The 15,329-nt window shown below is 42.1% G+C and overlaps 1 protein-coding gene across 4 annotated transcripts in view; it reads left to right on the top strand.

Moving 5' to 3' along the window:
• The window catches only part of NFATC1 (nuclear factor of activated T-cells 1), a 101,711-nt gene extending 88,807 nt beyond the window's left edge, over positions 1 to 12,904 (top strand). For all 4 annotated transcript variants that reach the window (XM_017738637.1, XM_017738634.1, XM_017738632.1 and 1 more), the window contains one exon: positions 10,335 to 12,904. In XM_017738637.1, the coding sequence (XP_017594126.1) occupies positions 10,335 to 10,384 (50 nt within the window). In that variant the 3' untranslated portion in view covers positions 10,385 to 12,904. The remainder of the gene's footprint in view (positions 1 to 10,334) is intronic.
• The last annotated feature ends 2,425 nt before the right edge of the window (positions 12,905 to 15,329 follow it).

Raw genomic sequence — 15,329 nt, 5'->3', positions numbered from 1 at the left:
AAAAAAGCCAATGCAAGAGTGTCATTAAGCACTGCTAGTGCTCTTGTCCAAGGAGCCGTGATGAAGAGGACATGCACTTCTCTTTGAACTGCAGTGTTGTCCAGCAACAGATGCTGTGGTTGAAACAAAATCCTGTGGCATTACAGCTCACATTATGGTGGTGACCAGGTCATCATGCCAAAAGCAAATTTTTTGTATGATGGCTTTTTATCGCATCCATTTTCTTGCAGGCTGTTTGCAGCCACCAGTTCAGATTCCCAGAGCCAGCCCTGCTTCTGTGCCCACTGCTGAAGATTAGCAGCTGTGTTCCATCACCTAAGGATTTCCCCCAGCTAGTGTGACCTTTCCCAGCCTAGTCCCCAGCAGGCTCATAGGTGGATTTCTTTTCCCTTATCAAACACATAAGAATTTTAATTAGCCCCACCCAGCCTTTCTCTCCATTCAGCAGCATGTGGGCGCTCACTGAGTCACTTCATGGCCATCGTTTTATCTGACCAAGCAAAACCCCTGTGCATCAGAGGTTACCAAACAAGGCTCAGCCTTCACACAGGCAAGGTGCAGATGTGTCCCAGCAGTGTGCCATAGGCACGTTGTGTATGGTCTGCGCAGTGGCATCCTCCTGTTGTCCCTGCCTAGGTGCCCTCTTCACTGGGTGATGTGAATAAGGGCACTGATCTTTTCTGTTTGGCATGCACTTTGCTGATGAAAAGGGCTATAAAGGAAAGAGGTGTTGATCATGGTGATGATAAAAGGGCAAGTTGGGTCCATTAAAAAAAAAAAAAAAAAAAAAAAAAAAAAAAAAAAAAAAAAAAAGACAACCAAACCCTTCTTGCTCAGAAGAAGATCATATAGACCATGTTTAATCTATCTCCAGGACACTTACATTGTTGAGACCATGTTACTCCTGCTCAAGTCCGTCAGACTTTGAGGCTGGTTGAGTGGAAGAAGAGTCAAGTCTCTTGGCCATTCTCTAGCTATGGCAAGGAAAGGGCACTCAGCAAATACTGCTGTTTGACCTAAGATGCTTCTTTCTTTCCTCCATTTATTGTTTCTTTGTTTTATTTGATATGCCCAGCTGCACACAAGCTGTTTTTTTATGAACAGCAGTGCAAGGTGGCTCATTTTGGAGGATTCCAGAGGATCACTAGGGGCGACACTATTATTACATAAAGTCAATTAAAGAGCATACATGCACATCCCATTGATTTGATTTAGAACTAACGAAAGCTTCAGTAATGTGCAATTACAAGAAACTTAATGACCCCTTTATATTGAATGCAACTTCTGTGGCACCTAATATGCTTTGATGAATTGCTCATTATGTGCAATGTTGGAAAAGCTTCTAAAAAGATTAATAATTGTATAATCGATAGAGAAAATTCAGTTTTATTTGGCTTTTTTAAAACTCTGAAATCAGTAAGACACAGAGATTATAGACCTTTTCCTGCTCCCTTTTTTTCTCCTGTACCCCCAGAATTACTTTTTTTCTAAAGCTAATCTGTCACTTTTCCAGCACTTGGAGAAAAGCCCTTTCTTGTGTTACGTAGAAAGGTCTGGCCTGATACAGATGGCCATGTGAGGTCCTAAAGGCTGGTGTCAGCTGCCCAGAGAAATCACCGGTGCTCAGCTGAATGCCTGCACATGGGATGCTCCTTTGGCAGGGTATGAAGTCTCCAAGTAGCAGCCTTCAGCATCAGGCTCAGAGCTTTGTGACATGGTCCAGTCCCACTCCCTCTTCCCCATTCACTGCTGGTAAAACCTTGGAAGCTGCCAGCCCTTGGGACCATCAGGTGGGCTTTAACCTTGTTCTTCTAACCCTAGGACACTTCGAGAGCACACTCTCAAGTGTTATCCGTGCTTCAGTTGACAGCTAGTTGTGAGGTACAGCAAACCTTGAGGAATGGGATCAGGAATATGAGAGTAAAGACAAGAAAAAGGAAGTTTCATTTTGGTTACATTCAGGATTTAACACTGTCAGAGACATCTGGAGGCTAGAAAAATAGGCAAATGCAGATTTGCTTAAAATTTGTTTTGATTTTGAATCCAATCTTGTCACGCTTCAGGGCATGAATCATGAGTTCGGAATGCCAGGGTCTGACAGCTCTGTTCACTGTTGGGCACTAGACTGAAAAGGAGAACTCTTCACCAGGATCAATTGTTTTACTGTATTGCTCATGACAGGGGCAAATTCCTGTTGTCTATGGCAAAGGGGTGCCTGGTCTTCCTTACTCCTTCCAGACTGGTACCTACAAAGCTTCCAGCAGCGCTGATCTCAGATTTTGGCTGCCTTAGGTAGCATTTGTGCAGTTTGTCTGTCGTGTGGAAATTTTGTGTAAAACGTAAAATATGTCTGTTTTGATTCCCTTACAGATGCTCTTAGGAACGTAAACAGATCATTTTGGTTACAATGTGGTTTATTTGTTCATTGCCCAGCCTTACCCTCACGCGTGTGTGTATGTGTGTGTCAGATGAGGCTTGCATCATACTGGGGCCGATCCTGAATCCTCTGTGCAGCCCAAATCCCCATCTCCCCAGGCAAGGCTTGCCTCAGTGAGGGCTACCTGAAATTCCTGTTGAGTCTCTGATTCTTCAGTAAAAAGGGCAAATCAGATTGAATACAGCCATCCTCAGACTGAGAGTAAAAACAAGCTGAAGTTTAGACTCCAATGTGTTGGAAATCACTGCAGTTCTGCAGATTCCTGCGCTAATTTCCAGCAGCCGGGGAATTCATCCCTAAGTGTTTGCAGAGCAAGAGACGCAGGGCATTTCCAGGGCTGCATATGGGAGGGATAAAAAAAATCTAAACCCAGAAATTTTGGTGCGATAGGATGGGACTCATTTAGCCTGGGCACCTATTCAAGAGCCCCAGTTAAATTGCTGCCGCACAGTGCTGTCATCACACTGCAAGGAACCTTTCCCATTAGCCCTCCGCAGTGCAGCTGCCCTGGGAGACTTGGGGTTGTTAAACTAAGTAAGGCAGAGGGTAGAGCAGGTAGGAAAACTTAATGGCTGTCATGCACAACAATGCCATCCATCGTGCCAAGCTGATGTTCTTATGGGAGGATCATGTTTTATTAAAACCTGCTACTTGTTGTCACTCACTTGCTCCACTGTCCTATTTGCTGTCTCCAAAAATAGCATGCCCTGTGGTAGTGGCTTATTATGATTAAATAGATAAAAATAAGTGTAAAGTTTAAACACATCCAGGACACCTGAGGTAATACAAGATCTGACTTCTTCATGGAACGTGTGAAGTTATATTTTCCACTGCTTCACAAGACTTGTTTGGTTTGGTTTTTAATTCAGTAAGCTTTAATGTGATCTACAGTTTTGCATCGCAGTCTGGCACCTCAGGAATTTATATCACTGTTTTCTGATTTTTTGTCTTACTCACAGGACAATACTTACTAGTTTTGAAAAAAGAGTTTCTGTAAGAAAAACCCTTTTTTCAGTGATGTGAGTACCAATTCTATGTTGTTTGTTGCAGCTTTCATATGTCAGGAAGTAGTGATGCTTATTAATAGTGAGGAAGTAGGTACCCTGATAAAAACTGTAGAGTTTTAGTCATGGGATGGAGTTTATATGAGGAGCTTAATTTTTTTAGTCACTGTATATGCATTATATTTAGCCATTTTTCTCTTAAAACAAAATCCATACATGGAGATAAGAAAAAGAAACTTTCCTCCTGTATTTCTGCTTCCTCTGCATTCATCTGCAACTTTGAATTCATCTTCAGTGATGCTAATATGTTGCATTTCATCTAAAACAAGGGCATACGAGAGCACAGTAGCCTTATGGAGCAAGATATGGCCTCTCCGCTGGTGGAAAAAATCTGAGGGCAATAATTATAGGCAGCAAAGTGAACGTCATACTACAAAGCATTACTACAGGTAGCGTGGTGTCAGCGTTAAAACTCATGTAGTCACTCCAGAGCTATGTGTCCCAGGCTCTCTTTGTGTGCTGAATAGTGACTGCAGAAATTCAGAGCACTTGTGGGTACATCCACGCTGTGTAATGAGCTGTGTGGAGAGATCCCTGACTTGGATGTCGGTGTAATTGTACCCATGTAAGGCTTGACCTGAGCTAGTGAGTTCTGCCAGAAGGCAAAAACAATGAGCCAAACCAAGGCAGTTTTGCTTTCAGGATTGCTACTGGTTTCTGGAGGTTGCTCAAACCTTCCACAGGCCTTCTGGAGGCTGTGACACAGCTGTGCAGTCTGACCAGTGTCAAACGTGGTCCAAATGAGGTCTCCACTCATGGCACTGCCCTGCTTGGGCAGTTACTCCCATCTGAAAGATGAAGCATTATTGTCCAGACATGGCAGAATCGGAGCATGACTTTACCGCAGGCTTTCCATACGTATAGCTTGAAAGGTGCAGCTGGTATTACTTGTATTTTCCACACCGTGAGAACCAGTCAGAGCAGGCTGCTTTCGTTCATTTTCATCAAGAGAGCGTTACGGCATCTCAGCCTCTTGTCTTCGGTTCTGCTCCATGTTAGAGGCAGTGGTCCCCAGCAGACACAGGTGGACATGAAGTAATGAGCAAAGGTTGGTTAGTCAGCCGTGGATAGAAGCTTCATGTGAGCCTGAATGCCTGGATGTCTTGGGACATGCCGTGTGGCACTTTCTATTGATAAGGAAACCAAAAACCATCCTGAAGGAGCTGAGTTGATGCCATTGCTATTTACAGGGGAACAGGGACATGTGAATCACAAGGTGTCAGCTCAGTGCAGAACCTCTGAGTGCCCTTTTGCCTAAACTCTTATCATACCTCGGTCTATTAAAAAGGGGTGGAGTGGAGAGCCATGAAGCTCACTTGTGGGAGAGAAGAGTGCATCATAAAGGGGCGCAACAGTAAATACAATCTAGAGTTCCACTACTCAGTCTCCTTTGTGCAAGCCTTTCTGGGCTCCTGCTGACATGGATTGAAGTCATGGGAACAATGGTCTTTGACATCCACATGTGTGACAAGACAGCAACTTAATCCAGCCAGAAAATGGAGATTTAATGTTACTGCTTGCAAAGTGAAAAGGAATGGGTCATGTTTTCAAACTGATACCATTCACCAACAAAACTGTAGACTCAGCTCTTCATAATTGTGAGTTTGAACATGGCTCTCAGCTCACTACCCATTTTTTCAGACTCTTGGGGGACATTCACCTTTAGGAGTATGAAGTCTTCCAGACTGACACCCCATGCATGTGCCCTCTCCCTACTCCCTGCACCACTGACCTTGTAATTTCTTTGCTCTGATTTGAGCTGGAAGGCAGAACTTTGTCTCGGAAGAACAGGTATTTTGTTAAAACAAAAGGCCACATTGTTACCCGTATCAGTAGTCAGATGCAAGGAAAGAAGAAATCTGCAGAAAGTTAAAGTTTTGCCAGTTGATGGAATCCATGTACAGCCACTAAATGTTAAAAATATTACATTTCCTATGAAGTTCACATCTATATATGGAACCCACATTTGTACAGATATATCTGGTTGTCCTGTTCCATGCAGGAACCCAAACTGGTGCATTGGTAAGACACTGATTTTGCTAATTAGTAAAGCAGAAATTTCCATTGCAAGGGCATTTCAAAGCAAAATTAAATACAAGAGGAAAAAACTCCTTGTTAAACTAAAATGTGGGGTAACAGCTCACCACATCCTGCTACTGTGGCATCTGCTGTTTAGCAAAGGAAAGGTTCCTCTTTCAGAAGCCTTGACAGGTAGAGAGGTCACGTGTTACCTGCATTTCTCAGCATTATTATTTTTTGCCTTTTCTGTCAGTGGAAAAGCTGAACATGACAATGGAAAATACCAGTTGAGAGAAGGCATTGTGGGGAACTGTAGGTGTTAGCTGTGAAAGCGACAGTGGCCTCCTACCCCAAAGCCAGCAGAAAAACAGTGAAAAAAAAATCTGATGACAAAGGTGCTGTAAATCGTAGTACTCAGCTGTTTGGTCAGATAGGGATCAACCTGGTGCTTTAAGGGAAGTGTTGTGCTACTCTAGGCCTTGAAGATTAAACATCTTGCATGCTATTCCAGATCTGCTGCTAAGCTGTATGTAGGGCCTGCAACAAGCTGGATAATTATTTGGATCTCATCTGTCGTGGTTATAAAACAGGTCTTTGTTAGTACTCAGGTTATATTGTTTTAAAAATGAGTGTAAAGCCATTGCAACCTTTCTTTGAAGAATGTTGTGCTTATTCAAAACCCAGCTACTGCTGGAATGGTATTGCAGACATGAATGGATGTGTATCCAAGCAGCTGGGGAATCAAAGACCAGCGTTTGCTTTAGGAATGAAACTCAAACCTGGGCCAAAATACTGCTTGCACTGAATACTGCTGTTCTGTGAAGCACATACAATCCTCTTGTAATAGTAATGGGTTTGTAAGTCAAAACTTGAGCATTCGAGTCTGCAACCAGCTGATTCTCCTTAACTACATAATAAATATTTTGTTACAAAGGTGGGAGCTAAGAGAAAAATGCCAATTACTTTATCTGCCTGATCAGATTTTGCCTCTCTGGGAAGTTCTGCAGTGGTCCTGCAGGATCAAGTGGAGCTCTGAGAATACCAAAGGGATAGATGGCAAAGGAGATAGTGAACAGGGAACAGTCAGCTCATTTACTTGAAACATGAATTAAATTTACAATAAACAAATTTAAAACAGAAAAAATGAATGCTTTTTCCACCCTCACATCTGTACACTGTGGAACCCATTGCTACAGGAAACGTGAAGGCCAAAACAGGTTCAGAAGGTTATTATAAAACTTAATGGAAGAAAGTTCATCAAAGTTCACTAGAAGCAAGGATGCAGACCTCTGGCTCATTAAGTCCTGCAGCCGAGCAAAAGTGTACTAGAAAAAGCATCGCTGCAGGTGTGCTGGTTCTTACGCTCTTTCCCAAAGAACTGACAGTAGTGGTAGCTGTGACACTGGTGTGGATGGGCACACAGGATGCTTCAGCAGAACCATTCTTCAGTAACAGAGGGTTTGATTTGCTGTTGGGAAGGACAATCTTGGGTCAGCCTACAAGAAGAATATTGATGTTTTCTTGCCAAACAAAAGAAAAATCAGTTCGGGGTCAAACAAAACATTCCAAGACATTCCATTTGATGCAAAATAAAACATTTCCTAACATGCAACAAAAATGTTAACATGTTTTCGAGTATTAAAAGGAAGCAAATTTCCCAGAAATCAGAAATAAAAAATGTGGAGAGTCTTCATGGGAGTGCTGGACCATGCAGTTGGGGGTGGTGGGAAGCATCCTTCTAGCCAAACCCAGCAAGCATCACCCAGCACACTTCACATGCGCTTGCCTCCTGGTTTCCCCCCATTCCCACCCACCAGAGGGTTTTCCTTGCAGCCTCAGGTGCCTCAGCGGGCAGTGAGGGAAAGCCCACTCACATCACACTTCCCCTTTCATCTCTGCTAGCGGTCTGCTGCAAGATCCGCTGTGCTGCCATGTATTCCCCCACCTGGGCCTTTTGCGTGCACCCTTGTACCTCTCTGCAGGTTTTTTCCACTGCATTATTGGGAATTTTTTGCATTTTTGACACTGCAGTGGGTAAAGGGAAAACAAGCAAGTGAAATAGAGAGCTGTGTCTGACCCACACTGTTCCACAGATCACTGTGGAGGAGAGAGATGTTGAGTGTCCTCTTGGTAGTTTTGGCCCCGTTTGATTGTTTCATCCGGTGGCAATGGGTGCACTTGGGTTGAGGTTCAGCTGTCTCCCAAGTCCGTGGTGACGTTTTCTAGTGACTGTTGTTGAACAGCTGCCACATGTTGTAACATGAGGACACCAGGCTTACTCATCAAGGTAGCAGAAGTCCACCTCTCTTAAGAAAGTAGTATAAAATAAAAACAAACAATAAACTGCTGTGAGTCAATAACAAAGTACGAGTGATTTCGGCTGGGGACAGACTGATTTGGCTGCTGAGAGATGGGGAGAGTGTGACCGAAGGAGCACCGTGGTCTCATAGGCTGAGGCAAGGCAGGTGGGTTCCCAGCTGAAAGAACTCATGTCATATGTGGAGTAAGACGTATCCTACAGTACTCAAGTGACAGAGGATCAGCTAAGGGTACCTGGAGTGACTGGAAGGGGCAGCCTCTTGAGGGCCTTAGCTGGTTTTGGAGATGGACCTTTGGCTCATGTCATCAAGTTGCTTCCAAAATACCTTTGCTACATGCTTTAATAGGGGAAAGTGTGGGCTGGCAGGCTGAGGCTGTTGTTTTTGAAAGTTTTACTGAAAGAATCAAGCAAGAATAACTCAGCACATGCTACAGCATTAGTCACAGATTTGAGATGCCTTGGTGCTAATCCTGACTGAGATGAGGAGGTCCTTCACATTTCCACTTCTCTGTCCCCATGAAGTACCAGTGATGTTTATATTCACATTTTACAGAAGCACTGTGAAGATTCATTATTTAATGTTTGTAAGCACTAAGTAACTGTACAAAGAGTGAGGATAGCCCTGACTAGTATCTTAATTTTATTTGATGTAACAAAAGCTTTGAGAGAAAGTTAGCAAAACTATGACACTGCCTGGCCAGTAGGAGGATTTGTTTTCATTGTCACATAAAACACAAAGGTATCACTGTGTGGTTTTGATGCAGACCCAGAAGTGCCTTGAGAAGTTTATCACAGAAGCTATCTTTACAAAAGCATCATGGAAGAATCATTCCACAGAAGTGTGCTGTTTGCATTCAAGGCAGAGACTCAGTCCTAAAGCTGTCTGGAGTCTGGCCACATGGAAATGGGGCGGCACTTGTGGCTGGGTTTGGATGCATGCAGAGCAGTCTTTGCCTCAGTGCAGGGCTTGCTGCTTGAATTTGTTTTTGCTGTTTGGTAATACTAAAGATGAACTCCACAGCACTTTCAAGAGGAAGAACTGCTTTGTCTTTTCACAGCTCGTTTCCATACTTCTTAGTTTGCTGCTGTAAATAGATTGTTACAAATGCAACTGATATTTCCTTGCTGAAGTATGGTGTGTGTATCCATTGGTAGAATTGGTTTTGGTGGCCAGGACCTGTGACACAAATCCTGACTGATTCATGTGCTGCAATTACTAAGTGGGCAATAGGTCTGCAGGAAAAAAAAAAACAGGCCATAAAAACCAACACCAAACGTACCCAACTAATTGCTTCAGGAAGCTGGTTTTAGACAGGCTTGGTCTTTTCCAGTAAACACATGAAGTTATCTGGATTACTGTGAAAAGCAGCCCACAAGGAAAGGAAAATGCAGGCTTTTCTGTGGTGCTTCCATGACGTGGGCACGTGTTTCCCACTCCTGGCAATGTTAGGGAAACTCAGAAGCAGTGATAGCCCTGCTGATGGCATTTTGCTAATCTTCATGTAAATCAGGTGGTGGCAGTTGCTGTAGGGAGGTAGAGTGGAAATAAAAGGGATGCTGTGTAGTCCACTGTTGATGACCTTTGCCAGGTTCAGTCATTTCCTGTCCATCTGCCAAAAATCACATGGACATAATTGGAGTGTGGGAAACTGTGTTGCTTGATGATCTTCAGGGGAGGGGGAAAAGAAAGAAAGAAGACTTGTGAATAAAGAAAACAACACTATCAGTGGAGATGCAGTCTGACTGGCTGATGCTGAGATAGCAGACCTTGTTTATTCTCTCCTCTGACTCTTGCCAAGAGAGTTTTTTAACTTGTTTGTCCCTCTCATCTGTTTGTGTGGATAGAAGTAAAGAGTGCATGTCCACGTGTGATCACCACGAAAGGAGGCTATTTATTTAAACATGTTACCAGCTCCAGGGAATGAGCAAGCATGCAGCAGTTTCCTCTCTTCTTTTTTTTTTTCCTGATATCAACCCACAGTGGAAAAAATCAGCATGTGAAGTTGTATTCTATCTAGGCATTGCAGCTGCACATACCCAGGTTCAGTGACTCGCGGCTTTCTGCCACCAGTACCTACCATGGCTAACATACATTCCAAGCAGCTCTTTTTATGGAGTAGATTATTCTAGGATCTCCTGTGGTCCTCCTGGCTTCACATTTCTGAGGCAGTTTTCTAGAGCAAATGGAATGTTTTACTTGCAGCCAGTTTGAAATGTTAAGTATGTTTGATGCAGTCAAGGATCCAGGATGCTGCTGTTCTTGTGAGGCCCGGTTTTACATGGTATTTAGCATGTTAATAACCTTGGTTAATGCTGCTGGTTTTGCACTGTGATCAGCCTGCACAAGCTACCTGGTGATGTCACACTTACTGTTCAGAGCTGTACTGAAGCTGTCAAGGAACGAGTGCGAGCTCGGGGGGGTTATGGACTGAGGAGAACTGCCTGCAGCAGTGGGATACTAATCGATTCCTTTTCTTGTCTTCTTTCTTTGCAGTAAATGAAATTATAAGGAATGACCTTTCCAGTACCAATGTCCACTCGTAGCTTTCAGTGTGGGCCTGTTATGAAATACACACTTTTGACTTGGCTGGCGCGTCACTTCAAGTCGGGAGATGCCGAATGAACTGAAGACGTTGCCTGGTACCACTCTGATCTTCCACCTTAATGAATGTCAGGAACTGAAGATTTACCTCTTGCTTACAAAGAAGTAGCTCCTCAACATCAACTGATGAAACAGCTTTTTTTAAAGAAAATCATCTCAGAAGAGAGAAGAGGGATACACTCCAAGATGGCGCATTTCGTGGGACAAAACTAGGAAACTCAGCAAAATCTGAGCGCTTCTTCCCAATGCTGATCCTTTTGGCATGGCACCGCTGAAATACAGCCCTGGAAGTGCCTTATTTTACCAGGTTGTGGCATCAGGGCATTTTTAATAAGCTTTGAATTCGCTACCATTAAAAGTGTTGGTAGGTGCAGAAACTCTAGAGCTTGAATTCTGGAGAGTGATATTGGAAAAAAGCATAGGACTCTGCAGCAGAGTAGGGAGAGCAATCCCGACTCCAGTAAGACACGTTTATGAATTCCAGAATTTCCTCAGCTTTTCTTCTGCTGTAATGTACAGCCTATTGCCTTATTCTCAGTGCATTTCAAAAGCCTCCTGATTCATCATCATCTCAGCTTTCTTTTGCATATTGTCTTTATTATGTGCTAATGAATCATAGGGTCGGTAGTAGTAGCATGGTTAAGATTTTGATTTTGATCCGGCTTCTGTCATAGCACAAGTGAGTTGAATAGCACAAAATAAAAAAGGTTGATGGACAAAAAATTGAAATCTATCTTTTACATGATAGATGAATGTGTATGCATGTACATACATACTAGTATATATGCATATATTTATATATGACAAATAATATAGATGATTGCCTAGTAAGGGCACTGAATTTAGCAATAATTTCAATTTCTGAGAATGCATTTCAAATCCACAGCAAATATTTCAGCTACTTCTTTTGAGGGTTTGTTGCACCTAAAGCAGGTATGCATTTTCTTTCCTCACGCAGTTAAGCAAGCACTTTAGATAGGCAAGAAGGACGCATACAAGATACATGTTATTTACCAAATGCCAGAATATGAGTTATAGTAACTGTAAATACCATTAAGGAAGAGTGTAAAATATTTGTTCAGTTATAATGTTATTATTCCGCAGAAGCCTTATAACTCTCTGCTACGTGTATGGAAAAGGATGTTACCAAAAACCCACCTTGGTTTCACATGTGGCGCTGTATAGTATGTTTTCGGATTAGCTAACGTTCCTGGAGCTACAGGTAGGCATGTAGTGTAGGCTTCAACATTGTATTTTTTACAATCAACTGCTTATTATATAACTAGCAACGACCTATTACTTCACATAACCAAAAAAAAAAAACCAACATAAAAATAAAATAAAAACTAAACTAAACTAAAATAGCATGACTTTAAATTAAAAATGTTTAACATTAATATTGTGCCTTAGGAATCTGTGCCCCCTCCTGGAAACACACCCAAACTACACCCCCGAACTGGGGTGGCTCCTTAACCCCGATGCAATGAAGACTGAACAGGTTTCACAAAAAGGTGAAATCCAACTAAGTGTTTTAAAACATTATTCTGTATAATTATGTCTTACTTTCTTTAGGAAAAAAAAAATGAAAGCCATATTTGTCACATTTGCACATTACTGTGAAGACATGAGAATATAATATGGCTCTATGTACATAATATGCTTTTACTGGTCCTTATAATAGTCTGTTATTCCTCACCTGTTTAATCCCAATTATTTACCCTGTATTTAGCATTGTAGACGTTGCATGAAACGTTTCTTAAAGACTGCCATATGAAAAGTTAAAAAGCTAGACAGATGTCAGCTTGACTTGTAGCTAGAAAACAGAACTAATAAAGCAAAATGTTTTGCTGGAAGCTAGTCTTAGAGTGGTTCATTCTATGTTATCTTGAAAAATCTTCTTTTCTCATATAAAATAGCATTTTTACATTATATACATATATCTCTCCATCTCTTCTATATGAAGCTGCTTGCATCCTGCTGCATCCTGGTAATATAACCATCTTAGTATGGAAGCAAAGTCTCTTGTCAACAGACTCCTCTTCATTTCCCCACTGCATTTAAAGACATTGCTCCCAAGAGGAGGAAATTGTATATGATATAATCCTCAGATTTTATTCTCTCATTATTTCAGAAATGTCAATAAACTGTGCATGGAGGAATCTCTGATTATGCCAAAGCATTTTTTATTCATATACTAAATACCTTGGGTGAGGCTTTAACCATGCGGGACAATAGAGACACACACACACAGAGACACATTTCAGCAGTAATTTTAGCAGAGTTTTCAAATGTATGATTTGGCTATGTTGCAGCTCCTTCATTCTGATTTTTATTTTCCTTTTTAAGCTATTTTGGAAAAAAAAAAGATCCCAACCTGTTACCTTTAAGCCTGGATAATGGAAGATTATGCATCTGTTGTATATGTATTCATAAAATAAAAATGAAAGCAGAAATATTTCCTGTATGAGACTGCTATCTTGTTTCTGTACATGTGTTATGGTTGTTGCTGTCAGTTTAGGAAAATGGTTTTCATCAACCTTTTTGAAAACAAAGCAAAACCAAAAAGCCACAACACTCTGTACTTGGAGCTTAGGTACGTGCAAAAATAGGTGCATTCAAAAATACCTTTGCAGGGATGATTCTGACTATTAAAAAACCCTCTGGATGAATTTTAAGTGGTGAAACAAGCTACCTTATTAATCATGCAACAAAGTACTTGGCATCTGAGCACATTGCTTGGACAACAGTTTCTTTTGCTCTGCCTGGTACTATTTCTGAAACGTGTGGGTTGTTAAGGGTAGGCTTGGGATCTGTGGCCTTCAGTGCAGTAGATACAAGAGACATTTTTGTTGGGCTGGAGGCTTTGGTAGCCCTGTGAGGGGAGGGCTGGCCACCAGCTGCCTATGATGTGATAGATGGATCTGATCAGTATGATGTGTCCCGCTCCCTGAACCCCCTCACTGCTCTGCCGCGGAAGAGAAGGGGCGACAGGAGAGTGTCAGCTCTGTCAAAGCTGGGCTGAACACCAGCTCTGGGCTTCTATCAACTCATGAGGTGGTGCTTCTGTATGTACCAACATCTGACACCTGATGGGCTAAAGAGAAAAGTTGAAAAGTATACAAGCATGCCTACCACAGCAGTCTGAGTTTACATAAGCACTTAAAAACCATTCCAAAATTCCTCAAGGAGAAGGAGACACAAGTATGCGTTGAAGTCTTTGTTGAAAGAAGACCTTGCTCTGCCTTGGGCTGCTCTGCCTTGGGCTTCTCTTCCTATGAGTATGAGGTGTCACTGCCTGCTCGGTCCATCACACCTGTCTTCCCTGGGGCTGGTACCCAACCCCTGGCCATTTAAAGAGAGGCAGATTCGCCAAGCTCATCAAAACCCAGATATGGCCCAGCTCTTCAGAGATTACTCAAAGGACTCTTTCTCTGCTTCCCACTCTGGAGGGTGGAAATAGTGATATTTGTGCCTCATGGACAGCATGAGCTGTATTGTTGGTGAGGTTCCTGGAAAAAGGAAAATACTGAAAACTCAGTCGCAAATTCTCCTGGAGAATATGGCACTTTGTATCAAAGCAAAATGTCACAAGCTGAATTCACCCGAGCAGCATACTTCAGTCATTGTGTTACCTGGCCTCCTGTGAGCTTCCGTTCCCTCTCATTTCCACACATCCTTCACTCAAAGCACAGCAGACCCAAGCACAGCTATGTTAACCGCATCTTGACCAGACTTCTCCAGGCAAAAACAGCCTTCAGCAAACTCCTAACTGACTACTTTCATTCATAACCAAAGCAGAAGGTGAATCCCACACATCCATCTGGTACTGTTTGACTAAATAGCCTTTGCTGGAGTCATGCCTTTGAGACTTTCCAGCTGAAAATGGCAAATTTCAAGGAGTTGAGTTTCTTGGACAGAGTTATACTGCCTTGAAGCTAAGCTTTCCTTCACCATGTGTATAATTTTATTGCATTCATCACTGTAAATCTATTGAATTTGTCTCAGTAAAAATAAAACAAAATCCCCCTCATCAAGTACGTTACAGAGGAGTGTTAAGGTCAATGGCATAAAATCGTCTTGGTTTCTGTAGCTCTTTTTCAAACATAGAGTCTAATTTTATGTCATAAGCAGTGGTTGGATTGTTCATCAAACTAAATTGAGTCCTCTCTTCTCCACCTTTACACACACTTGTCCAATATAGAGGTCAAGCTTTTGCCTTCTTTAGTTTGCCCATACAATTTCCTTTCTCAACAAGTTAAGTATTTTTCTTCTTTGTGCTTCTTTCCAAAAAAATAAAAATGTTTTGATTCTCTTCAGGTAGCCAAATAATTTGTTCTGAGCAGATCAGTTACAGATCCTCATACTGTTGGCTTTAATTACAGGTTGTCCTTGATTCCAAAACTAGCTTTTTTTTGGCCAAAGAGACTGTCTTTTTGTACTGTGCAAACTTGTAGAGCTTTCACAGTTCGAATGTTTGTGTTTTCAGGATTTAAGACAACTGGTATTGTACCTGGAACTTGCCATCACACATGGGCACATTAGCAGTTGTCATTTAAACTGAAAAGTTGCTGACTGTAGCGCTTCCTTAGCTACTTTCAGGGACAGATAACCCACAAGCCACTCTTTGCAGATGTGGCAAATTCATTTTCAATCAAGCTTTCACAGTTCGAATGTTTGTGTTTTCAGGATTTAAGACAACTGGTATTGTACCTGGAACTTGCCATCACACATGGGCACATTAGCAGTTGTCATTTAAACTGAAAAGTTGCTGACTGTAGCGCTTCCTTAGCTACTTTCAGGGACAGATAACCCACAAGCCACTCTTTGCAGATGTGGCAAATTCATTTTCAATCATTTTAGGAAATCCTTTTTTTTTTCAGCTTGGGG

The sequence above is a fragment of the Corvus brachyrhynchos genome, unplaced genomic scaffold (assembly GCF_000691975.1).
Source record: "Corvus brachyrhynchos isolate BGI_N302 unplaced genomic scaffold, ASM69197v1 scaffold146, whole genome shotgun sequence".
NCBI lineage: Eukaryota > Metazoa > Chordata > Aves > Passeriformes > Corvidae > Corvus > Corvus brachyrhynchos.
Note: the sequence above shows the minus strand (reverse complement) of the source record. Positions and strands in the feature narration are given on the sequence as shown.